At 39.6% G+C, this 27,987-nt stretch overlaps 1 protein-coding gene across 1 annotated transcript; it reads left to right on the plus strand.

Moving 5' to 3' along the window:
- The first annotated feature begins 119 nt into the window (after positions 1 to 119).
- LOC307164354 (uncharacterized protein) lies at positions 120 to 27,981 on the plus strand. Its single transcript, XM_079881149.1, has 5 exons — positions 120 to 206; positions 2,163 to 5,305; positions 7,693 to 7,729; positions 10,627 to 13,242; positions 26,360 to 27,981. Exons 1-5 carry the CDS (start codon positions 198 to 200, stop codon positions 26,807 to 26,809), a joined length of 6,255 nt encoding a protein of 2,084 aa, XP_079737275.1. The 5' UTR covers positions 120 to 197; the 3' UTR covers positions 26,810 to 27,981.
- The last annotated feature ends 6 nt before the right edge of the window (positions 27,982 to 27,987 follow it).

Consider the following 27,987-nt stretch of genomic DNA (forward strand, 5'->3'; position numbering starts at 1 on the left):
AGAACAATCTTGTTTGTAAGATAAAGGGGAAGTTATGTTTAAATATATTCACTCTCACTTTTGTTTGTACTTTTCTGTGGTCTTTAACATTGGTCATTAACACCTGTTCTGCTAGTAACACAGGCTCTGTACTACTTGACAAGCCAGACAAAGTACAGAACAACCAGCGTCAAAGGACAAAAAGAATTCCAGGTCTGATGAAGATGGTGAGTAATTGAATATTTGCTTATGATTTCCCTCATATAATGATTATGTGTCAAAACAAAGATGCTCTGAGGTAGCAACTATTATTGTGAGGTCCAAAAGGAGAAACAACAGTATGGTACATTTAATTACATGGAAACAAGGAAACAATATAACAATGGATAAACTAAATTAAAAATACATTTAAAAAAAAGGAAGGTTGCACAAGGATGTGATGCCATCCATATAAAGTAATCATATTCTCAAGTGGTCTAATACAGGCTTCCATACTTTGCAAATGCAGTGTTTGTCTTATTGTGCAGCTTGTATGTTCATGAAAAATGTTATTTCCTGAAATAATGTCATTCATACAGTACCAGTCAAAAGTTTGGAAACATTATTATTTTTAATGTTTTTGAAAGAAGTCTCTTATGCTCATCAAGCCTGCAGTTAAAAAAAAAAAATTATAAAATAAAAAAACAGTAATATTATGAAATATTATTACAATTTAAAATAATGGTTCTCTTTTTTAATATACTTTAAAATGTAATTTATTTTTGTGATGCAAAGCTGAATTGTCATCAGCAAGTACTCCAGTCTTTGGTGTCTTATGATCCTTCAGAAATCATTCTAATATGCTGATTTATGATCAATGTTGGAAACAGTTGTGCTGCTTAATATTTTTTTTATAACCTGAGATACTTTTTTCAGGATTATTTGATGAATAAAAAGTTAAAAAGAACTGTATTTATTTAGAATAGAAATCTTTTGTAACAATATACACTACCGTTCAAAAGTTTGGGAACAATAACTATTTTTTTTTAAAGAAATTAGTACTTTAATTCAACAAGGATGCGTTAAATTGATAAAAGGTGATGGTAACGATTTATATTGTTAGAAATGTTTTTATTTTGAATAAATGCTGTTTTTATGAATAAATGCTGTTAACGTTTTACTCATCAATGAATCCTGAAAAAAGTATTCCAAAAAAATATATTAAACAGCACAACTGTTTCCATCATTGATAATAACTGAGTATCAAATCATCATATTAGAATGATTTCTGAAGGATCATAAGACACCAAAGACTGGAGTACTTGCTGATGAAAATTCAGCTTTGCATCACAAAAATAAATTACATTTTAAAGTATATTAAAAAAGAGAACCATTATTTTAAATTGTAATAATATTTCATAATATTACTGTTTTTTTGTTTTTTTAACTGCAGGCTTGATGAGCATAAGAGACTTCTTTCAAAAACATTAAAAATAGTAATGTTTCCAAACTTTTGACTGGTACTGTATATATAGAAATATACCTAAAATATGCAATTTATTTAATAATAATATATATTTTTACATTTTGTAAACTGATTTTGTTGTTGTTGTTGTTTGGGGGGCGGGGGGGGGGGTATTTGTAAATTAGTTACAGTAAATATTCCACAAAAATCTGAAGCAACATTACTGTTTTCAACATTGATGATAATCATAAATGATTTCTGAAGGATCATGTGACACTGAAGACTGGAGTAACGATGCTGAAAATTCAGCTTTGATCACAGGAATAAATTACACTTTACTATATATTCACATAGAGAACAGATTATTTACATTATAATAATATTTCACAATTTTTACTGTATTTTTTATCAAATAAATGCAGCCTTGATGAGCAGAAGAGACTCTATCAAAAACAAAAAAATCTTACCGACCTCAAACTTTTATACGGTTGTGTATGTTTTTCTTAGTTTATCTTTATTATGCATTTTAAAACATACACTGAAAAGAAACTATTTTTCACTCATAAATTCAATCTAAATTTATTACAAAGAAAGACATTGAATTAAACAAAATTCAAAGACTGAAATAGTATTTCTTGGAAAACACATAACAAATCTTTGTTTTATTCACAACTTTTTTACTGTATTTTTACTGTGAACTTTTTTACTGTATTTTTTACTATCTTCCTCCCTCTTTCAGGTGTCAGAAAGGATATTAACGATCTTTGCCGGTCTCATCTCAATGCGGGTTGCAGCTGAATGGTATCCCAAAAGCCTGAAGTGTGACGTTTCTCCGGAGAATAACGGGACCGAGGTCAGCGTCAACTGCACTGAACGAGACCTAACCGAAGTTCCTCTGGGAATCCCAACGAATACCACCAACCTGACACTAACCATCAACCACATACCCCACATCAGGAACGATTCATTTCACGAACTGCACAACATCACCGAGATCGACCTCCGATGCAACTGCGTACCGATCAAAGTCGGTCCCAAAGATCGCGTTTGTACCCAGAGCGTGACGATTGACAACGGCACCTTCTGGAAGCTAAAGAACCTCAGGTCGCTCTACCTGGATGGAAACCAGCTGTCCAGCATTCCCAAGGGCCTTCCTCCCAACATAGTGCTTCTGAGTCTCGAGGTCAATAGCATCCATTCAATTCTTAAGGAGAATATGACAGAACTGACTAATATCCAAAGGCTGTATCTCGGCCAGAACTGCTACTTCAGGAACCCGTGCAACAAGTCGTACTACATTGAAAAGGATGCGTTTGTGCAGCTTGACAAGATGACTTTGCTTTCTCTGAAGTCTAACAACTTGTCCTATATCCCACACCAACTACCATCAAGCCTAAAAGAGCTGTACCTTTACAACAACAACATTCAGAAAATAATGGAGGAGGACTTTCACAACCTGACAGAGCTGGAAATACTGGACTTGAGCGGGAACTGTCCACGCTGTTATAATGCACCGTTCCCATGCACTCCATGCCCAAATAATGCTCCCCTTCAGATACATCCGGACTCCTTCAAGACTCTGAATAACCTAAAGACTCTTCGACTTCACAGTAACTCTTTAACGAATATACCTTCAAAATGGTTTCAAAACCTGACGAGACTTAGTCTTCTAGACCTCTCGAGCAATTTCTTGGCTAAGGAGATAACATGCACCTCTTTTCCTTCTTTGTTGCCCTTTCTAGAAGAGTTGGATCTGTCTTTCAACTTCGAGCTTCAGGTGTATCCCACATCTCTCAACCTTTCAAGATCATTCGACCAGCTTAGATCTCTAAGGGTGCTAAGAATCAGAGGGTATGTGTTTCAAGAACTTAAACTGGAAGACCTCAAACCATTGACTGAATTGAACAACCTGGAATTCATTGATCTCGGCACAAACTTCATAAAAATAGCGAACCTCAGTCTCCTGAAGAAGCTGAAAAGCTTCAGAATCATCAACTTGTCCGACAACAAAATCTCAATGCCTTCTGAAGGAGAATACAAGGCTTCACTTTCTAACCGCAGAGAAAAACAGTACGGTTCCCCAATGTCACAAGGTGCCCAGTACCACAATGGAGAAGTGAAGGATATCCACTATTTCCTCTATGACGAATACGCGCGCAGCTGCAAATACAAGGACAAGGAACTCTGGATTACAAGTCCTTTCAACAACGAATGTAGCTCCTTTGGGAAAACGTTGGATATTAGCAGGAATAACATCTTTTTCCTTCATTCCAGATTTCTAGATCTTGATGAGCTGAGGTGTTTGAATCTCTCTGGGAACGCCATGAGCCAGAGTTTGAACGGTTCTGAGTTTCTCAAGTTGAAGAATTTACAATACCTGGACTTTTCCGACAACCGTCTGGATTTGATGTTCTCCACAGCGTTTCAGGAACTGAGCAGCTTGGTGGTTCTGGATATCAGCCGTAACAGCCATTTCTTCGTAGCTGAGGGTTTAACTCACATGTTGAACTTTACAAAGAGCCTGGTCAAGCTGAGAAAACTGATCATGAACGACAACCAGATATCCACATCCACGAACACCGAAATGGAGAGTTTTTCCTTGGAACATTTGGAGTTTAAAGGCAACCGTCTTGATATGTTGTGGAGGGATGGAGACACGAGGTACGTCAACTACTTTAAGAAGCTTATGGCGTTGAAGACTCTCGACGTTTCTCGTAACAACCTGAACTTCATCCCACAAGGGGTTTTCGAAGGTCTTCCGGAGACCCTCACAGAACTCTACATCACTGAAAACAGGTTGAAGTCGTTTAAATGGGACGGTCTTGTGTACCTTAAAAACCTACAGCTGTTAGACCTCAGTAGGAATTCCTTAACGGATCTTCCCACGTGCCTGACTAACTACACTAAATCAATCCAAACTCTTGTCCTACACGATAACAAAATTGCAAAACTGCCTCGGGATTTTCTAAAAGACGCATTCAGCCTCAAGATCTTGGATTTAAGTTACAATCGCATCCAGTTCATCCAAGAATCAAGCTTCCCGGAAAACGTAGTTGACCATTTAGAGACCTTATACTTGAACAATAACCGGTTTGTGTGCTCTTGCAACGCCACGTGGTTCGTCCGATGGATCAACCGCACCACTGTGAACATCCCGCGCCTCGCGACCGACGTAACGTGCTCTTCGCCGAGCGCCCAAAGAGGTCAGAGTGTCCTATTCCTAAACGTCCAAGCCTGCCAACACAACTCCCTGTCAATCATCTTGTGTATATTTCTGACCTCTGTGATTCTCAGCATCCTCACGCTCACCATCTCCAGCCATCTTTTCCTCTGGGATGTGTGGTACATCTACCACTTCTGCTTGGCCAAACTCAAGGGATACCGAAGACTATCCTCCAACAGCACCGTCTACGATGCCTTCGTGGTCTACGATACGACGGATCCGGCCGTTCACGAGTGGGTCACGCAGGAGTTACGCGTTCACCTGGAAGAGAAAGGTGATCCACGGATGCAGTTGTGTTTGGAAGAGCGGGATTGGGTGCCTGGTTGTCCTCTTATTGAAAACCTTTCCCAGAGTATTCAGCTGAGCAAACGCACCGTTTTCATCCTGACGGGACACTATGTCAAAAGCGGGAGCTTCAGGACAGCCTTTTATATGGCCCACCAGAGACTCATGGACGAAAGGAATGACGTTATCGTCCTGATATTCCTGGAGAGAATGCCTTGCCACTCGAAGTACCTCAAACTGAGGAAGCGACTGTATAAAAAGTCAGTCCTGGAGTGGCCGAGGAATCCTCAAGCGCAGAGATACTTCTGGTTCAGTCTCAGAAGCCTGATGTCCACCGAGAGGCGGCAATACAACAAACTCTTCCAGGAGACTCTGTGATCGAGACACAACCCAAAGCTTCAAGACCACAATCAAACGTACAGTCAAACCAAAACTTATTCATACAGCTTCAACATTTCTCACATTATCACAGTTTATTCGCTATGGTTTAGAAAACGGTAATAAAATATGAGCAGAACTCAGTTGATATTTGACTGGTTTTGTCCGTCCTTCTGTTAGACTGTCTCACACATGAATTATGTTGAATATCTGTCAGCTGTTAAATTTAACTACACAATTAGATAATACCAGTTTAGCTCAACCAGTCACCAAGCAATGCTTCATTGTGTTCAGTCTGTGTGTGAAAAGAGCATTAGCAATTAAAGAAAACACACTTCAGCAAAACATGATCAGCTCAAAGTGTCCCAATCATTTTTGCTCCCAAATGTCACTGGTAGTCTCTGTATGAAGAGCTATTGGGTATAATATGTCACAGTTTACTTTATTCTGCTCTCCTCACTTACAGAAATGAACTATAGTGTCCTGATCACACTAGTGAAACAATATCACACATTATATCTGGTGTCTTAATAATTTTTGGTTTGACTGTATAACCTTTAATATGATGTTGATTTGATTCCGTTTTATTGTCCGTGTAACTATAAATAAACGCAACCACTTCTTTAGTTGAAGTTCACTGACGAATGCACTTTCATTTCTGGGTATTTGGCATACTTTTGGAAAGTTGTAACATGCTCAGACTAAAACTAATTCTCTCTTTCTTTTTTTTTATGTGTGCAGATTTTGTGATCACATAGTAATATTAAATATTTAAATAATAATAATTCATATTATTATTATTAAAACAGCATTTTGCCAATTTTATGGGTGTAGATTTCATGACCACATAAAGAACAATGAAATAATTATTGTTTACATTGTTTTTATTATTATTATTGTTATCAAAAATAATAATAAATTATTGTTGATATTGGTCAAACTCAAGAAATACAGCTGGCAGTTTGATTAATAACAATAATAAGTTTTATATTATTATTATTATTATTATTATTATATTCTGCTTGGCCAAGCAAATGTTAAATAATAATAATAATAATATATTCATAGTTTTTAGATAGTAGTAGTTTTGTGTTAATCTTACTTGTATTCTTACATGTTTTTTTCACCAAGCAGGATGCTAATCAAGGTTGTTGATTTTTGTTATTAAAAAAATAATGTAGTCTGAAATGACAATGTGTTTTTATTCTGTCTTCCAAATAAAATTTCCAGAATTTTGAATATTTCCATTTTTCTAAGAATGGATTTTCAAATATCATGCTAACAGATCAATGTACACTTTTAAGTATATTTCAGTTTTTGGAAAAACGAAACACTGAATCGTCTGTGTTTCCCCGGGTCTCCGAAGACGAGTTAAATGGGTCCCTAGGGAAAGTGATTAAAAGTGAAAACCACAGCAGCGTGAACTATGAGGTAACGAAACAAAAACTGTACTGTATATTCTTAGATATATAGATATATATATACAGTTTAAGTAGCCTTCTATTTTAACCCTTCCGGAAGCTCTCGTTCATCTATAGATAAAATAACACTGCAAAAAATGATTTTTTTCTCATTTTTCAACACAAATATTTCAACATTTTTAAATCAAGATACATTTACTGGAGAAGGAAAATGACTGACGATATTAAGACTTGTTTTCTGGGGAAATTTTTTTAGTGAGTTTATGCTTAGAATTAGGCTCAGAAAAATAAACATGATTTAAAGGGGGAAACTCAATTATTTTTCTGACCCTAATTGTAATGCATAAACTCACTAAATGTTGATCATTTTTCAGAAACCAAGACTTAACATCTTCAGTCAGTTTGCATCTCCAGTAAATGTATCTTGATTTTGGAATGTTTAGATATTAGTGCTGGAAAACGAGACAGAAACACTCAGGAAGAACATCATTATTTTTTTGCCATCCCCAGTTTATCATGTTGGAAAAATGTTTGCATTTATGTGTCAGATGTACATGTGTTAATGAGATCAAAAAGAGTTTGGGATTGAAAGTATTGAAAGCACCCCTAATTCAGTTCTAGAATATATATTTTTAGAAGTTTCATCATAATCATAGTGGAAATCCCCATTATTCTAGTGATAGAAATACTATCGCGGTTTTGCAATGGAGGATAGTCGATTTTATTCTGCCAAAGCATTAGAAAAAATACTAATATTATTATAATTTCCATGTGTGTAATTTCTGTGGCAGTGGTGTCACCAAACAAAACTGCTAAAAATAACAAACTGCTTTGCACAGTGTTTCACTTTTATAAGGAAATGATTGTCTTACAGTGACTCTGCATTTTTACAGTAGATTCAGGAAACTATACGTACCACTGAGAAATTCACTTGACCTTTAAAACACTACATTCTTACACAGATTCCCCAAAACACAGCAAGTACTGGCCATGCTGAGCGTAAACATGATGTTGAAGAAAACAGGAATGATGCATGGAAGGTCTTTTCCAGTTTCGATCTCTGAAGTAGAGCCTCTACTGTGTGTAAATGTACGTGATTTGTTCAATCATGTCCCTGAGAAGAAGGAACAATGTAGGCAGAACTTCCTCTCTTATAATGGAAACTATGTGCATGGCTGCACTGATCCACACCGACCAGTAAGATACAGTATGACCAATGACAAAACACATCAAACAAATGACTCTCATCAAACACTTGTGACTGTGGTGATTACACAGAAACGGGGCGGTTTATATCAGTCGGTGGACTGGCAGCTGGCAATGACACGCGGCGTGTAGAGGTCTATTAGTGTTAAAATAGTTTAACAGTTAAACCAAAACTTCCTGTTTCCTAAATGCAACTGTGTGAACCACCATCTCTTATTCGCTTATTTGGGGTTTAAGCATTGCATTGGTTGCACAGGGACATTGCTACCATGGTAAGAAACTCTATTTATACATTTATTATTCATTGTACGCACACTGTAAAAAAAGTCGCTACCTTGCATTTAAGTACAATCAACTTGGATGTTTAAGTCATATCAATTTAAATGACATTAAACTGACTTAAATGAGTTGAATCTTGTATAACTTGATGTTGGGATGATTTTTGGTTTTAACGAGACAATTTTTTTTTTTTTTTATTGCATATGCTGTTGTTTATAGTGAAAGACAAATGCATTTTATGCACATATAAAATGCATTGCTTTAATAAGGAATAATGTCTTGGTAACACTTTACAAAAAGGTTCCATTAGTTATTGTCTATTAATGCATTAACTGGCAATTTGTTACAGTTTTGGGTTTTTTCCACTTTGGTACAATTTTCACAAGTATACATCATGTAAAGTCCCCTAAATGATTTAGTCTATGACACAATGAATTTAATATTTTTAGTGAAATATGCTTTTTTATTTTAAGTTGACTTTCAAAAGCGTGTGAATTATAGTGAATGGAAATGAACTGTTTATATTTGAGTTATATTGTATAATTATAAAGACTATATGCTACTGGCACATCAACAAACTTGTTACTGAAAGTTATTGCTCAATGATCAAAGCAACATGTTTCAGAATATTAATACGTGCAGTTATTCACAATCTAACCATAAGCCCTCCTCTTCTGCACAATGGTAACGATCAAACCTTCAACATAACAGAAGCCTTTTCAAATGTCAAACATAACTGGACATTAAACATCGACAGATGTTTCCCTTTACTCAAAAACACATAAAATAACACTGGATTTCAATATTTACTCTTCATTTCCAGCCATGTGCAAAGCATGCTGGGAACTAACAATGGTGTCTCTAAAATAAAACAGCATAATTGAACTAATTCTCTTATATAAATAGGTAGCCTTTTTTCCTTAATTTTATCAGCTTAATCGGTTCCTCAATTCAAGCCTCAAAAATGCTTATCCATAAAAAAGAAAATTAATAAAAAATTCTTAAAAATTAAGAAAATGTATCTCTTGGTGTTTTTAGTGAAATGTTCTCAATTTTCTCTATATAACACTCAACAACAATTTTCTTCATAAAATATACACAATATTGTGTAATATACACACACTCACTCACGCACACACTTTGAACATAGTGGTGGTTAAAATCACTTATATTAAAGATAATCACTTATGTAAAAAGTGTCAAGCAAACATAGAAACTATGTCTATCAATATCTATAGAAATCTACAGATGTACCGAAATTATTAATTGATTAACCAATTAAGTTCAGTTCAGACGCAAATCAAAAGTTTGACAGTAAGAGCTTTATGAAAGGCAGTTGATGATGATGATTTAACCGTCGACTTTCCATCACTTTATGAATGAATGAAACATTTATATAGATGAAACACTTTTTTGTGAAGTGAAAAGGATACTTTGTGATTTTGTGTAATTGTAATAACACAATAAAAATAATATCAACAGAACGTTTTATTTTTATAATATTAATAAATGTTGAAATTAACATAAATTAAGTATTTTTCATTCATAAATTGCAAAAATGTTGTTCCTCAGTCTTGTTTTCAATTCTTAAATCAAGATACATTTACTGGAGAAGCTAAATGAATGAAGTTATTAGGGGAAAAAAACTATCAAAATTAAGTGAGTTTATGCTTAAAACGATAACAAATATCTGCCAGTGGAGTCAGAAAAATAAACTTAAATAAAAGGGAAAACAAGATTATTTTTAGTAAAAAAGATTCAAATTCATTTTGCTTCTCCTGCAAATGTATCTTAATTAAAAAATGTTTAGAGATTTATTTTACCTATAGATTATGTTACATAGGAAAACAAATCTATAGAGTCTTTATGATATATTTTATGACAATAAGGTTCATTAGTCAACTACCTTAGTTAACATGAACTAAGAATGAACAATACTTCCACAGCATTTATTAATCTTAGTTAATATTAATTTCAACATTTACTAATACGTTATTAAGATCAAAGGTTGTATTTGTTAACATTAGTTAATGCACTGTGAACTAACATGGACAATCAATGAACAGCTGGATTATTATTAACGAACATTAACAAAGATTAATAAATACTGTAACAAATGTATTGCTCATTGTTAGTAAATACATTAACTAATGTTAACTAATGGAACCTTATTGTAAAGTGTTACCGATTTTATTTTACCTGTATTTTACCTTATTGTGATTGAGAGCTTCCTGATAGAAGGCTACTTATGTACACAGTATCAGTAAATATGTATCTAATAATAAACCTTTTTTTTTTTTCATTTTGCATTGTAGTCATGTTAACTAATGGAACCTTATTGTAAAAGTGTTAACAATGTTTTAGTCTTTGCGCAATGTCTTTTAACAGCTCTTTGTTTCATATTCCCACAGGTGATAAAATTTGAAGTCTGGCTTTTTATGATATTGAAGATCTCACTAATCTTGTGCCAAATGGACGTGAGGACCCTGAAGACTCAACCCTGCGACATACATGAGAACAAAACTGAGATGACGATTGTGGTGAACTGTCGTGGACGTAGACTCAAAGATGTGCCAGCGCTCATAAGAAACGCCACCAGCCTTGACCTATCGGAGAACAAGATCAAGAACTTAACATCGGGAGTTTTCCGACATCTGGCGAATCTGACCGTTTTAAATCTGAACTGGGTGGATGATAATGGCAAGGTTGTTATCGGTGACAAGGAGTTTTTGAATTTGACCAAGTTACGAAAACTGGAGCTGAACGGCGTCAGTCTAAAGTACGTACCAAAAAAACTTCCAAAAAACCTGTTGGAACTATCGCTTGACGTGAACAAGATCATCTGGTTAAACTCGACATCCTTTGTGCATGTGCCCAATCTGTCACGTCTTCATCTGTCGAAAAACTGCTACTACTGGAATCCTTGCTCAAGAGATTATCGCATAGAAGACGGAAGTTTCTCAGTCCTGACGAGATTGAAAGATCTTACTTTGTCGTACAACAACCTAACTCAAGTGCCCAGAGGATTACCGGGGTCTTTAACGAATCTTGAGCTCGATTCAAACAGAATTGCGTACGTCGGAGAGCATGATTTCCAAGGACTCGACAATCTGACATGTCTAAAAATCCAAGGAAACTGTCCACGGTGTTATAATGCCCCGTATCCATGTGTTCCTTGTAAAGACAGTTCAATTAAAATCCATTCACAAGCTTTTTCCAACCTTGGAAAGCTGCGGATTCTGTACCTCGCAGGGAATTCAATCACATCCATAGATCCCAGTTGGCTCGCCAACATTTCGAATCTTGAGGAGCTCAACCTGTCATTCAATTTTTTGTCCCAAGCTGTTATAGCAGATGTTTTTTTGAGTAATCTGCCACTGCTAACTAAACTCGATCTTTCATTCAACTATGCCCTTAAGAAATACCCGGACACGGTTAAACTATCGCCCAGCTTCGCAAACTTGACCTCTCTAAGGAAGTTGCACATTCGAGGTTTAGTGTTTAGAGAAATCAAAGAGGAGACCTTCCACTCTCTGTATGGCTTACAAAATCTCTCTGTGCTGGATGTAGGGATAAACTTCATTGTGCGTGCAGACTTGAAAATATTTGAAAAATTCCAACACGTGAAACTGCTCTATCTTTCAGAAAACAGATTTTACCCGGTGATCATAAATAGGGACTTGGTAAAATATGCAGGCGTTGGTTTCAAATCCCCATCCCTCTCGGTGTCAGAACCTACCCCTAAAGATCATTCTTACGATGTTCCAAAATTTCTCGTGAAGCCAGAGTGCTTCGCCACCGGCCGAGTTTTGGATCTCAGTCGAAATAACCTATTCCTAATCTCTCCGCAACAGTTTGAGAGTTATGGGAACATATCTTGCCTCAATCTCTCCATGAATGGCTTTGCCATAGCTCCGAATGGATCCGACTTCACATTGCTTCCAGGTCTCAAATACCTAGATTTGTCCTACAACAAAATTGATCTGGCGTACGATCACGCCTTCCAAGAGTTACAGAGTCTTGAGGTGCTGGACCTTAGTTACAATGACCATTATTTCACTGTGCCAGGCGTGACGCACAATTTGAATTTCATCCAATATTTGCCCTCTTTGAAGGTGTTGAACATGAGCTCCAATAAAATCAAAACATTAACCACCAAAACCATCTCAAGCGCGTCTCTTCAAGAGCTGCAATTCCAGTACAATAGTCTTGGCAAGATGTGGAGGGAAAATGACAGATCCTACTATAGGCTTTTTGCAAACTTGATCAATCTGACTTATCTCGATATATCCTACAACAGTATTGAGAGAATCCCTGATAGAGTTTATACGCTTCTTCCCAAAAGCATTCAGAGGTTGCAATTAAGCCACAATGGACTGGTGAACCTAAACTGGACAAAGCTGAGACATTTCCCAGATCTCCGAGAGCTCATTTTAAGTAACAACAAGATCTTTCAAATATCAGGTAATTTGTCAAGTGATGTTCCCTCTTTACAGTTCCTCGATCTCCAGCATAACCAAATATCTAAGCTCTCTGGTGGATTTCTAAAGGGAGCGGTAAACCTTAAGGAGCTTGATCTCAGTCACAACAAGCTCATAACTGTCAACCAGTCCTCGTTTCCACCTGGAACCGGGAGCTACCTGAAGACACTGTGGCTCAGCGGCAACCCGTTCCACTGCACATGCAACCTACTTGAATTCATTCTGTGGATTTATAAGACCAATGTGAAAATCCCTCGATTGGTGACCGGAGTGACGTGCGCCATGCCAGAAGAGAGAAAAGGTGTTCCTGTAATAAAATTTGACATTAAAGAATGCATCGATGACCAATTGGCCTTTGTGGCGTACTTCCTCTCCATGGTGTGCATTATATGCACCACTTTCGTGGCTGTCGCTTTGCACCTTTACTACTGGGACGTCTCCTACTTATTCTACTATTTGAAAGCCAGATTCACTGGGTATCAGCACCTGAGCTCTGACAGCTGCCTCTACGATGCCTTCGTCACCTACGACACCAAGGACGAGCAGGTCAAGTCAGCCTTATTTCTATAGTGCTTTATATTATTATACAGATTGTTTCAAAGCACCAAATCCTAAAACATATCTGCCAGTGGGGTTTGAAAAATAAACTTAGAGTTAGTTCACCCAAAAATGTCCCACCCTCATGTCGTTCCAAATCCATAACTTTCATTTCAGATTTCTCTCCCCCCGTTGATAGCCATGCAACTTCCACTTTGACGCTTCAAAAAGTTCATAAAGAGATCGTAAAACTAATCCATATGAATTGAGTGGTTTAGTCAAAATTTTCTGAAGAGACACAATCGCTTTATATGATGAACAGATTTCATTTAGTCTTTTATTAACCTCATTGGTTCTTTCTGAAGCTCAAACGTGCTGCGTAACACGAGAATGAGCCTCATTGGTTCTTTCTGAAGCTCAAACGTGCTGCGTAACACGAGAATGAGCCTCATTGGTTCTTGAGAAGCTCAAACGTGCTGCGTAACACTAGAATGAGCCTCATTGGTTCTTGCTGAAGCTCAAACGTGCTGCGTAACACGAGAATGAACCTCATTGGTTCTTGCTAAAGCTCAAACGTGCTGCGTAACACGAGAATGAGCCTCATTGGTTCTTTCTGAAGCTCAAACGTGCTGCGTAACACGAGAATGAGCCTCATTGGTTCTTGAGAAGCTCAAACGTGCTGCGTAACACTAGAATGAGCCTCATTGGTTCTTGCTAAAGCTCAAACGTGCTGCGTAACACGAGAATGAGCCTCATTGGTTCTTTCTGAAGCTCAAACGTGCTGTGTAACACGAGAATGAGCCTCATTGGTTCTTGAGAAGCTCAAACGTGCTGCGTAACACTAGAATGAGCCTCATTGGTTCTTGCTGAAGCTCAAACGTGCTGCGTAACACGAGAATGAACCTCATTGGTTCTTGCTGAAGCTCAAACGTGCTGCGTAACATGAGAATGAACCTCATTGGTTCTTGCTGAAGCTCAAACGTGCTGCGTAACATGAGAATGAACCTCATTGGTTCTTGCTGAAGCTCAAACGTGCTGCGTAACACGAGAATGAACCTCATTGGTTCTTGCTGAAGCTCAAACGTGCTGCGTAACACGAGAATGAACCTCATTGGTTCTTGCTGAAGCTCAAACGTGCTGCGTAACACGAGAATGAGCCTCATTGGTTCTTGAGAAGCTCAAACGTGCTACGTAACACGAGAATGAGCCTCATTGGTTCTTGCTGAAGCTCAAACGTGCTGCGTAACACGAGAATGAGCCTCATTGGTTCTTGCTGAAGCTCAAACGTGCTGCGTAACACGAGAATGAGCCTCATTGGTTCTTGCTAAAGCTCAAACGTGCTGCGTAACACGAGAATGAACCTCATTGGTTCTTGTGAAGCTCAAACGTGCTGCGTAACACTAGAATGAGCCTCATTGGTTCTTGCTGAAGCTCAAACGTGCTGCGTAACACGAGAATGAACCTCATTGGTTCTTGCTGAAGCTCAAACGTGCTGCGTAACACGAGAATGAACCTCATTGGTTCTTGCTGAAGCTCAAACGTGCTGCGTAACACTAGAATGAGCCTCATTGGTTCTTGCTGAAGCTCAAACGTGCTGCGTAACACGAGAATGAACCTCATTGGTTCTTGCTGAAGCTCAAACGTGCTGCGTAACACGAGAATGAACCTCATTGGTTCTTGCTGAAGCTCAAACGTGCTGCGTAACACGAGAATGAACCTCATTGGTTCTTGCTGAAGATCAAACGTGCTGCGTAACACGAGAATGAACCTCATTGGTTCTTGCTAAAGCTCAAACGTGCTGCGTAACACGAGAATGAACCTCATTGGTTCTTGTGAAGCTCAAACGTGCTGCGTAACACGAGAATGAACCTCATTGGTTCTTGCTAAAGCTCAAACGTGCTGCGTAACACGAGAATGAGCCTCATTGGTTCTTGCTGAAGCTCAAACGTGCTGTGTAACACGAGAATGAGCCTCATTGGTTCTTGCTGAAGCTCAAACGTGCTGCGTAACATGAGAATGAACCTCATTGGTTCTTGCTGAAGCTCAAACGTGCTGCGTAACACTAGAATGAGCCTCATTGGTTCTTGCTGAAGCTCAAACGTGCTGCGTAACACGAGAATGAACCTCATTGGTTCTTGCTGAAGCTCAAACGTGCTGCGTAACACGAGAATGAACCTCATTGGTTCTTGCTGAAGCTCAAACGTGCTGCGTAACACGAGAATGAACCTCATTGGTTCTTGCTGAAGCTCAAACGTGCTGCGTAACACGAGAATGAACCTCATTGGTTCTTGCTAAAGCTCAAACGTGCTGCGTAACACGAGAATGAACCTCATTGGTTCTTGTGAAGCTCAAACGTGCTGCGTAACACGAGAATGAACCTCATTGGTTCTTGCTAAAGCTCAAACGTGCTGTGTAACACGAGAATGAGCCTCATTGGTTCTTGCTGAAGCTCAAACGTGCTGTGTAACACGAGAATGAACCTCATTGGTTCTTGCTGAAGCTCAAACGTGCTGCGTAACACGAGAATGAGCCTCATTGGTTCTTGCTGAAGCTCAAACGTGCTGCGTAACACGAGAATGAGCCTCATTGGTTCTTGAGAAGCTCAAACGTGCTGCGTAACACGAGAATGAGCCTCATTGGTTCTTGCTGAAGCTCAAACGTGCTGTGTAACACGAGAATGAACCTCATTGGTTCTTGCTAAAGCTCAAACGTGCTGCGTAACACGAGAATGAGCCTCATTAGTTCTTGCTAAAGCTCAAACGTGATGCGTAACACGAGAATGAACCTCATTGGTTCTTGCTAAAGCTCAAACGTGCTGCGTAACACGAGAATGAGCCTCATTAGTTCTTGCTAAAGCTCAAACGTGATGCGTAACACGAGAATGAACCTCATTGGTTCTTGAGAAGCTCAAACGTGCTGCGTAACACGAGAATGAGCCTCATTGGTTCTTGCTGAAGCTCAAACGTGCTGCGTAACACGAGAATGAACCTCATTGGTTCTTGCTGAAGCTCAAACGTGATGCGTAACACGAGAATGAGCCTCATTGGTTCTTGCTGAAGCTCAAACGTGCTGCGTAACACGAGAATGAACCTCATTGGTTCTTGTGAAGCTCAAACGTGCTGCGTAACACGAGAATGAACCTCATTGGTTCTTGCTAAAGCTCAAACGTGCTGCGTAACACGAGAATGAGCCTCATTGGTTCTTGCTGAAGCTCAAACGTGCTGCGTAACACGAGAATGAACCTCATTGGTTCTTGCTGAAGCTCAAACGTGATGCGTAACACGAGAATGAGCCTCACTGGTTCTTGCTGAAGCTCAAACGTGCTGCGTAACACGAGAATGAACCTCATTGGTTCTTGGTGAAGCTCAAACGTGCTGCGTAACACGAGAATGAACCTCATTGGTTCTTGCTGAAGCTCAAACGTGATGCGTAACACGAGAATGAGCCTCATTGGTTCTTGCTGAAGCTCAAACGTGATGCGTAACACGAGAATGAGCCTCATTGGTTCTTGCTGAAGCTCAAACGTGCTGCGTAACACGAGAATGAACCTCATTGGTTCTTGCTGAAGCTCAAACGTGCTGCGTAACACGAGAATGAACCTCATTGGTTCTTGCTGAAGCTCAAACGTGATGCGTAACACGAGAATGAACCTCATTGGTTCTTGCTGAAGCTCAAACGTGATGCGTAACACGAGAATGAGCCTCATTGGTTCTTGCTGAAGCTCAAACGTGCTGCGTAACACGAGAATGAACCTCATTGGTTCTTGCTGAAGCTCAAACGTGCTGCGTAACACGAGAATGAACCTCATTGGTTCTTGGTGAAGCTCAAACGTGCTGCGTAACACGAGAATGAACCTCATTGGTTCTTGCTGAAGCTCAAACGTGCTGCGTAACACAAGAATGAGCCTCATTGGTTCTTGAGAAGCTCAAACGTGCTGCGTAACACGAGAATGAGCCTCATTGGTTCTTGCTGAAGCTCAAACGTGCTGCGTAACACGAGAATGAACCTCATTGGTTCTTGGTGAAGCTCAAACGTGCTGCGTAACACGAGAATGAACCTCATTGGTTCTTGGTGAAGCTCAAACGTGCTGCGTAACACGAGAATGAACCTCATTGGTTCTTGCTGAAGCTCAAACGTGATGCGTAACACGAGAATGAGCCTCATTGGTTCTTGCTGAAGCTCAAACGTGATGCGTAACACGAGAATGAGCCTCATTGGTTCTTGCTGAAGCTCAAACGTGCTGCGTAACACGAGAATGAACCTCATTGGTTCTTTCTGAAGCTCAAACGTGCTGCGTAACACGAGAATGAACCTCATTGGTTCTTGCTGAAGCTCAAACGTGATGCGTAACACGAGAATGAGCCTCATTGGTTCTTGCTGAAGCTCAAACGTGCTGCGTAACACGAGAATGAACCTCATTGGTTCTTGCTGAAGCTCAAACGTGCTGCGTAACATGAGAATGAACCTCATTGGTTCTTGCTGAAGCTCAAACGTGCTGCGTAACACGAGAATGAACCTCATTGGTTCTTGGTGAAGCTCAAACGTGCTGCGTAACACGAGAATGAACCTCATTGGTTCTTGCTGAAGCTCAAACGTGCTGCGTAACACAAGAATGAGCCTCATTGGTTCTTGAGAAGCTCAAACGTGCTGCGTAACACGAGAATGAGCCTCATTGGTTCTTGCTGAAGCTCAAACGTGCTGCGTAACACGAGAATGAACCTCATTGGTTCTTGGTGAAGCTCAAACGTGCTGCGTAACACGAGAATGAACCTCATTGGTTCTTGCTGAAGCTCAAACGTGCTGCGTAACACAAGAATGAGCCTCATTGGTTCTTGAGAAGCTCAAACGTGCTGCGTAACACGAGAATGAACCTCATTGGTTCTTGCTGAAGCTCAAACGTCCTGCGTAACACGAGAATGAACCTCATTGGTTCTTGCTGAAGCTCAAACGTGCTGCGTAACACAAGAATGAGCCTCATTGGTTCTTGAGAAGCTCAAACGTGATGCATAACACGAGAATGAACCTCATTGGTTCTTGCTGAAGCTCAAACGTGCTGCGTAACACGAGAATGAGCCTCATTGGTTCTTGAGAAGCTCAAACGTGATGCATAACACGAGAATGAGCCTCATTGGTTCTTGCTGAAGCTCAAACGTGCTGCGTAACACAAGAATGAGCCTCATTGGTTCTTGCTGAAGCTCAAACTTGCTGCGTAACACGAGAATGAGCCTCATTGGTTCTTGAAAAGCTCAAACGTGCTGCGTAACACGAGAATGAGCCTCATTGGTTCTTGCTGAAGCTCAAACGTGCTGCGTAACACGAGAATGAACCTCATTGGTTCTTGCTGAAGCTCAAACGTGATGCGTAACACGAGAATGAGCCTCATTGGTTCTTGCTGAAGCTCAAACGTGATGCGTAACACTAGAATGAACCTCATTGGTTCTTGCTGAAGCTCAAACGTGCTGCGTAACACGAGAATGAACCTCATTGGTTCTTGCTAAAGCTCAAACGTGCTGCGTAACACGATAATGAACCTCATTGGTTCTTGCTGAAGCTCAAACGTGCTGCGTAACACGAGAATGAACCTCATTGGTTCTTGCTAAAGCTCAAACGTGCTGCGTAACACTAGAATGAGCCTCATTGGTTCTTGCTAAAACTCAAAGTGATGCGTAACACGAGAATGAACCTCATTGGTTCTTGCTAAAACTCAAAGTGATGCGTAACACGAGAATGAACCTCATTGGTTCTTGCTGAAGCTCAAACGTGATGCGTAACACGAGAATGAACCTCATTGGTTCTTGCTAAAACTCAAAGTGATGCGTAACACGAGAATGAACCTCATTGGTTCTTGCTGAAGCTCAAACGTGATGCGTAACACGAGAATGAACCTCATTGGTTCTTGCTGAAGCTCAAACGTGATGCGTAACACGAGAATGAGCCTCATTGGTTCTTGCTGAAGCTCAAACGTGCTGCGTAACACGAGAATGAACCTCATTGGTTCTTGCTAAATCTTAAACGTGCTGCGTAACACGAGAATGAACCTCATTGGTTCTTGCTAAAGCTCAAACGTGCTGCGTAACACGATAATGAACCTCATTGGTTCTTGCTGAAGCTCAAACGTGCTGCGTAACACGATAATGAACCTCATTGGTTCTTGCTGAAGCTCAAACGTGCTGCGTAACACGAGAATGAGCCTCATTGGTTCTTGAAAAGCTCAAACGTGCTGCGTAACACGAGAATGAGCCTCATTGGTTCTTGCTGAAGCTCAAACGTGCTGCGTAACACGAGAATGAACCTCATTGGTTCTTGCTGAAGCTCAAACGTGCTGCGTAACACGATAATGAACCTCATTGGTTCTTGCTGAAGCTCAAACGTGCTGCGTAACACGATAATGAACCTCATTGGTTCTTGCTGAAGCTCAAACGTGCTGCGTAACACGAGAATGAGCCTCATTGGTTCTTGAAAAGCTCAAACGTGCTGCGTAACACGAGAATGAGCCTCATTGGTTCTTGCTGAAGCTCAAACGTGATGCGTAACACGAGAATGAACCTCATTGGTTCTTGCTGAAGCTCAAACGTGATGCGTAACACGAGAATGAGCCTCATTGGTTCTTGCTGAAGCTCAAACGTGCTGCGTAACACGAGAATGAACCTCATTGGTTCTTGCTAAAGCTCAAACGTGCTGCGTAACACGAGAATGAACCTCATTGGTTCTTGCTAAAGCTCAAACGTGCTGCGTAACACTAGAATGAGCCTCATTGGTTCTTGCTAAAACTCAAAGTGATGCGCAACACGAGAATGAACCTCATTGGTTCTTGCTAAAACTCAAAGTGATGCGTAACACGAGAATGAACCTCATTGGTTCTTGCTGAAGCTCAAACGTGATGCGTAACACGAGAATGAACCTCATTGGTTCTTGCTAAAACTCAAAGTGATGCGTAACACGAGAATGAACCTCATTGGTTCTTGCTGAAGCTCAAACGTGCTGCGTAACACTAGAATGAGCCTCATTGGTTCTTGCTAAAACTCAAAGTGATGCGTAACACGAGAATGAACCTCATTGGTTCTTGCTGAAGCTCAAACGTGATGCGTAACACGAGAATGAACCTCATTGGTTCTTGCTAAAACTCAAAGTGATGCGTAACACGAGAATGAACCTCATTGGTTCTTGCTGAAGCTCAAACGTGATGCGTAACACGAGAATGAACCTCATTGGTTCTTGCTAAAGCTCAAACGTGATGCGTAACACGAGAATGAACCTCATTGGTTCTTGCTGAAGCTCAAACGTGATGCGTAACACGAGAATGAACCTCATTGGTTCTTGCTGAAGCTCAAACGTGATGCGTAACACGAGAATGAACCTCATTGGTTCTTGCTAAAACTCAAAGTGATGCGTAACACGAGAATGAACCTCATTGGTTCTTGCTGAAGCTCAAACGTGATGCGTAACACGAGAATGAACCTCATTGGTTCTTGCTAAAGCTCAAACGTGCTGCGTAACACGAGAATGAACCTCATTGGTTCTTGCTGAAGCTCAAACGTGCTGCGTAACACGAGAATGAACCTCATTGGTTCTCGCTGAAGCTCAAACGTGATGCGTAACACGAGAATGAACCTCATTGGTTCTCGCTGAAGCTCAAACGTGCTGCGTAACACGAGAATGAACCTCATTGGTTCTTGCTGAAGCTCAAACGTGCTGCGTAACACGAGAATGAACCTCATTGGTTCTTGCTGAAGCTCAAACGTGCTGCGTAACACGAGAATGAACCTCATTGGTTCTTGCTGAAGCTCAAACGTGCTGCGTAACACGAGAATGAACCTCATTGGTTCTTGCTGAAGCTCAAACGTGATGCGTAACACGAGAATGAACCTCATTGGTTCTTGCTAAAGCTCAAACGTGCTGCGTAACACGAGAATGAACCTCATTGGTTCTTGCTGAAGCTCAAACGTGATGCGTAACACGAGAATGAACCTCATTGGTTCTTGCTGAAGCTCAAACGTGCTGCGTAACACGAGAATGAACCTCATTGGTTCTTGCTGAAGCTCAAACGTGATGCGTAACACGAGAATGAACCTCATTGGTTCTTGCTAAAGCTCAAACGTGATGCGTAACACGAGAATGAACCTCATTGGTTCTTGCTGAAGCTCAAACGTGATGCGTAACACGAGAATGAACCTCATTGGTTCTTGCTGAAGCTCAAACGTGATGCGTAACACGAGAATGAACCTCATTGGTTCTTGCTGAAGCGCAAACGTGTTACGTAACACGAGAATGATCCTCATTGGTTCTTGCTGAAGCTCAAACGTGCTGCGTAACACGAGAATGAACCTCATTGGTTCTTGCTGAAGCTCAAATGTGCTGCGTAACACGAGAATGAACCTCATTGGTTCTTGCTGAAGCGCAAACGTGTTACGTAACACGAGAATGATCCTCATTGGTTCTTGCTGAAGCTCAAACCTGCTGCGTAACACGAGAATGAACCTCATTGGTTCTTGCTGAAGCTCAAACGTGCTGCGTAACACGAGAATGAACCTCATTGGTTCTTGCTGAAGCTCAAACGTGATGCGTAACACGAGAATGAGCCTCATTGGTTCTTGCTGAAGCTCAAACGTGCTGCGTAACACGAGAATTAGCCTCATTGGTTCTTGCTGAAGCTCAAACGTGCTGCGTAACACGAGAATGAACCTCATTGGTTCTTGCTGAAGCTCAAACGTGCTGCGTAACACGAGAATTAGCCTCATTGGTTCTTGCTGAAGCTCAAACGTGCTGCGTAACATGAGAATGAGCCTCATTGGTTCTTGCTGAAGCTCAAACGTGCTGCGTAACACGAGAATGAACCTCATTGGTTCTTGCTGAAGATCAAACGTGCTGCGTAACACGAGAATGAACCTCATTGGTTCTTGCTGAAGCTCAAACGTGCTGCGTAACACGAGAATGAACCTCATTGGTTCTTGCTGAAGATCAAACGTGCTGCGTAACACGAGAATGAACCTCATTGGTTCTTGCTGAAGCTCAAACCTGCTGCGTAACACGAGAATGAACCTCATTGGTTCTTGCTGAAGCTCAAACGTGCTGCGTAACACGAGAATGAACCTCATTGGTTCTTGCTGAAGCTCAAACGTGATGCGTAACACGAGAATGAGCCTCATTGGTTCTTGCTGAAGCTCAAACGTGCTGCGTAACACGAGAATTAGCCTCATTGGTTCTTGCTGAAGCTCAAACGTGCTGCGTAACATGAGAATGAGCCTCATTGGTTCTTGCTGAAGCTCAAACGTGCTGCGTAACACGAGAATGAACCTCATTGGTTCTTGCTGAAGCTCAAACGTGCTGCGTAACACGAGAATGAACCTCATTGGTTCTTGCTGAAGCTCAAACGTGCTGCGTAACACGAGAATGAACCTCATTGGTTCTTGCTGAAGCTCAAACGTGCTGCGTAACACGAGAATGAACCTCATTGGTTCTTGCTGAAGCTCAAACGTGCTGCGTAACACGAGAATGAACCTCATTGGTTCTTGCTGAAGCTCAAACGTGCTGCGTAACACGAGAATGAGCCTCATTGGTTCTTGCTAAAGCTCAAACGTGCTGCGTAACACGAGAATGAACCTCATTGGTTCTTGCTGAAGCTCAAACGTGCTGCGTAACATGAGAATGAGCCTCATTGGTTCTTGCTAAAGCTCAAACGTGCTGCGTAACACGAGAATGATTCTTTGACAAAATTCAGCATAACATATGGTTATAAAAATAAAATAACGTTATGGGAAGGTTCTTTTTAGGTTGCAAAGATTTGGCAATTGAAGATTAGTTTTAGGGGATAGATTTATAGACTACGGGGGGACTTTAATAAACTGTATCCGCAAAATATACTTTATGAAAAATGACACAATTCAGCATAACATATGGTTATAAAAATACAAACTGCAGGGAACGTTCTGGGAAGGTTCTTTTTAGGTTGCAAAAAAAATGACCTACAGACATTCCTAGAACGTGTACCAAAAAAACTCAAACAAATGGGAACGTTCTGTGTTTGCTGGGACGTCACATAAAAACTATGAATAAATCGCTCTATAGAAGACAAAAGTGTGGTTATTAAAGGGATAGTTCACCCAAAAATGAAAATTAGCCCATTATTTACTCACCCTCAAGTCATCCTAGGTGTATATTACATTCATAGATGCACTTTTATACGGTGGCCGAGAGAGCTCAACGCGCTGCAAATGAAGAAAACACATGCAAACAGAAAAAAACGCATGCAAACAGAAAAAAACACATGCAAATAGAAAAAAACACATGCAAATAGAAAAAAAACACCAGCGAATAAGAAAACATCTTCATCAGTTTTACAACTCACGTGCGTCCCAATACTCACAACACAACCAAATACGGAAACGCGCTGCAATTACAGAAACGCGCTGCAAAAGTTCACAACAAAACCAAATACAGAAACGCGCTGCAAATAGAACAGAACACAACGGAAATGTTTCCGGGGAACCCAATAAGTGACGGACGGACGGCTAGGACGTGCTTACAGCTGTCTACTTTTATTATTTTCTTTTTTTTTTTTTTTTGCAAAACATACAAAGATGACACGTTTATGACATACAACTTTGTATACAATATACAAAATGTATTTGCGATATGTTCAATGTCATAAGAATACTAAAAAGAACAATGAGCTGAAGACTAAAATAAATAAATAAATAAAAAGATAGAGAAAAAGAACGAGGAAAAGACATTAATCTATACATCAGTTACATTGAACACATTTTGTCATGTTATGTTATAATAAGTTTCATAAGAAATGTTAGAATGTAGCTATAGGTCCAAATATGAGACGGCAAGTTTTAAAGTTGAGACACTCACACAAAGATATAACACATATTTTAAAAACTTTGTTGTATAAAATGTATATTTATTTGCAACAGTTATGTTAACAGCATTAATACTATTTCTGGTATAACAGCTATTCAGCTGATGGACACGCGCTGCGTTGTCATGGGAACATCCCAGGTGAAAATAATGAGGAAATTACGTTGTCTTTCGTTGCTCCCTTCATCAACATAATGGCACACAAGTGCCCCGCTCCCTCCAAAGTGCCCAATTCAAGGGCTCTGCCGTCTGCCCTTTTAAGAGAGTAACGTTAGGGCATAGGTAAAGCCAGAGCCCGCGTCTCTCTGGTAAAGCTCGCGAGCCGTCCGTCCGTCACTTATTGGGTTCCCCGGAAACATTTCCGTTGTGTTCTGTCCTATTTGCAGCGCGTTTCTGTATTTGGTTTTGTTGTGAACTTTTGCAGCGCGTTTCTGTAATTGCAGCGCGTTTCCGTATTTGGTTGTGTTGTGAGTATTGGGACGCACGTGAGTTGTAAAACTGATGAAGATGTTTTCTTATTCGCTGGTGGGTTTTTTTCTATTTGCATGTGTTTTTTTCTGTTTGCATGTGTTTTTTTCTGTTTGCATGCGTTTTTTTCTGTTTGCATGTGTTTTCTTCATTTGCAGCGCGTTGAGCTCTCTCGGCCACCGTACTTTTATGATGGATAGATGCACTTTTATGATGGACAGATGCACTTTTATGATGGATAGATGCACTTTTATGATGGATAGATGCACTTTTATGATGGACAGATGCACTTTTATCATGGATAGATGCACTTTTATAATGGACAGATGCGTTTTTATGATGGAAAGATGCACTTTTATGATGGACGAATGCACTTTTATCATGGATAGATGCGCTTTTATCATGGATAGATGCACTTTTATGATGGACAGATGTGCTTTTATGATGGATAGATGCACTTTTATAATGGATAGATGCGTTTTTATGATGGACAGATGCACTTTTATGATGGACGAATGCACTTTTATCATGGATAGATGCACTTTTATCATGGATAGATGCACTTTTATGATGGACAGATGCGCTTTTATGATGGATAGATGCACTTTTATCATGGATAGATGCGTTTTTATGATGGAAAGATGCACTTTTATGATGGACAGATGCACTTTTATGATGGACAGATGCACTTTTATCATGGATAGATGCACTTTTATCATGGATAGATGCCCTTTTATGATGGACAGATGCACTTTTATGATGGACAGATGCACTTTTATCATAGATAGATGCGCTTTTATCATAGATAGATGCACTTTTATGATGGACAGATGCGCTTTTATCATAGATAGATGCACTTTTATGATGGACAGATGCGCTTTTATGATGGATAGATGCACTTTTATAATGGACAGATGCGTTTTTATGATGGAAAGATGCACTTTTATGATGGACGAATGCACTTTTATCATGGATAGATGCACTTTTATGATGGACAGATGCACTTTTATGATGGATAGATGCACTTTTATAATGGATAGATGCGTTTTTATGATGGAAAGATGCACTTTTATGATGGACGAATGCACTTTTATCATGGACAGATGCACTTTTATCATGGACAGATGCACTTTTATCATGGATAGATGCACTTTTATGATGGACAGATGCACTTTTATGATGGACAGATGCACTTTTATGATGGAAAGATGCACTTTTATGATGGACGAATGCACTTTTATCATGGATAGATGCACTTTTATGATGGACAGATGCGCTTTTATGATGGATAGATGCACTTTTATCATGGATAGATGCGTTTTTATGATGGAAAGATGCACTTTTATGATGGACGAATGTACTTTTATCATGGATAGATGCACTTTTATGATGGATAGATGCACTTTTATCATGGATAGATGCACTGATGGATAGATGCACTTTTATCATGGATAGATGCACTTTTATCATGGATAGATGCACTTTTATGATGGATAGATGCACTTTTATGATGGACAGATGCGCTTTTATGATGGAAAGATGCACTTTTATGATGGACGAATGTACTTTTATCATGGATAGACGCACTTTTATGTTTTACTTCAAAACATAAACAGCCACTCACTGCCATTATAAAGCCTGGAAGAGCCCGACATTTTTTAATATAACTGTTTGATTGTATTCGTCTGAAAGACACCTAGGATGACTTGAGGGTGAGTAAATCATGGGGTGTGTTTAATTTTTATGGGTGAACTCTCCCTGTAAGCTCAGCTCAGTGACGGTGTGGATGTTGCAGGTCTCCGACTGGGTGGTGAATCACCTGCGGGTGCAGCTGGAGGAGCGGGGCGAGCGCTTTCTTCCGATCTGCCTGGAGGAACGGGACTGGCTCCCCGGCTCTCCGGTCTTGGACAGTCTGACCCAGAGCATCCAGCACAGCCGCAAAACCGTGTTCGTGCTGACCGAGGGTTACGTGAACAGCGGATCCTTCAAGCTGGCCGTGTTCCTGGCCCACCAGCGCCTCCTGGAGGAGAACGAGGACGTGATCGTGTTGCTGCTCCTGGAGCCCGTTCTTCAACACTCGCATTTCTTGCGTCTGCGCAGACGGTTGTGTTCCCGAAGCATCCTCGAGTGGCCCCGCTCCTCGTCCGCCGAGGCCTGGTTCTGGCAATCCCTGCGCAACGCCGTACGGGTCGACAACCAGGCCATGTACAGCGACCTCTACAGCCGATACTTCACCACCAAGTGATCTTTGTTGAGGCACCGTGCCCGGTTGCATAAAGCACCTTAAGTTTTTCTCTTAAGTATGAGACTAAACCATCAAAATATGAGGAAAATATGGTAACACTTTACAATAAGGACATGAAATTTCAAGCATGACTAGAAGATTAATTCTTCACTTGGTCACTAATTATTGAGTTTTGTACTTTTTTTTTTTTTAAGGCAGAAACTCTATGATCAGTGAGTCAAACGAGATTTAACTCAATTTTTTTTTAAGTCAGTTTAATATAATTTAAGTTGAAATGACTTGTAGAAACAAGCTGATTCAACTTTTAAGGCAGCAACTGAACTGAAATTTTAAAGTTGTAAATAGGTGGAAGTTTTTACACTGTAAAATGTAAATTCAAAATATTAAAACAAAATCTCTTTCTCTTTTCTTCAAAGATATGCAAACAAATGAACATTTCACAAGGAGCATCTCTAGTTTTCATAACAAAATGACAAAAAGGCAGGAAATTTTATGTATGATAAAATTATAAAGTTCATACGTATACATTTACAATAAGGCTTCATTTGTTAACATTAGTTAACTACGTTAGTTATGAACTAACTCAAGAATTTATTAATCTCAGTCAATGTTAATTTCAATATTTGCTAATACATTATTAAAATCAAAGAATTATCAGTGAATATTATTTAATTATCCTGCACTGTAAAAAAAAAGGTTTTATTGTTGGTTTAAATAAAACAAGTAAAAAATTAGTAACCTGGTTGCATTAAAATGTTAAGTTCATTGAAATTAAAAAATTGAGTTAATACAAAGATTGGTTTAATCAACAGAAACTCAAATGTTATGATATCTGAACCACATAAACTATCTTAAGTTGATTTGACAAAAGAAAAAAATGTGATAAATCATGAAAAAAAAATCATTTACAGTGTGAGGTGACATGAAACTAAAAACATTGTATTTTTATTAACTAATGTTAACAATGATAACTATAACTATAGTTTAACTATCATTAACTAATGGGACTTCACTGTAAATGCTGTAGAACTAAATTAATCCTTCACTTGGTCACTAATGTTTTAATTAGTTTGTTGTCATTTATTTCACCTGTGTTTATTTTTTATCTAAGGCAGAAACTCACTTGTACAATCTTGTAAAATGTAAATTTACACTATTAAAGTTATTTGCAACACCAG

Source organism: Squalius cephalus, assembly GCF_949319135.1.
Source record: "Squalius cephalus genome assembly, chromosome: 9".
Taxonomy (NCBI): Eukaryota; Metazoa; Chordata; class Actinopteri; order Cypriniformes; family Leuciscidae; genus Squalius; species Squalius cephalus.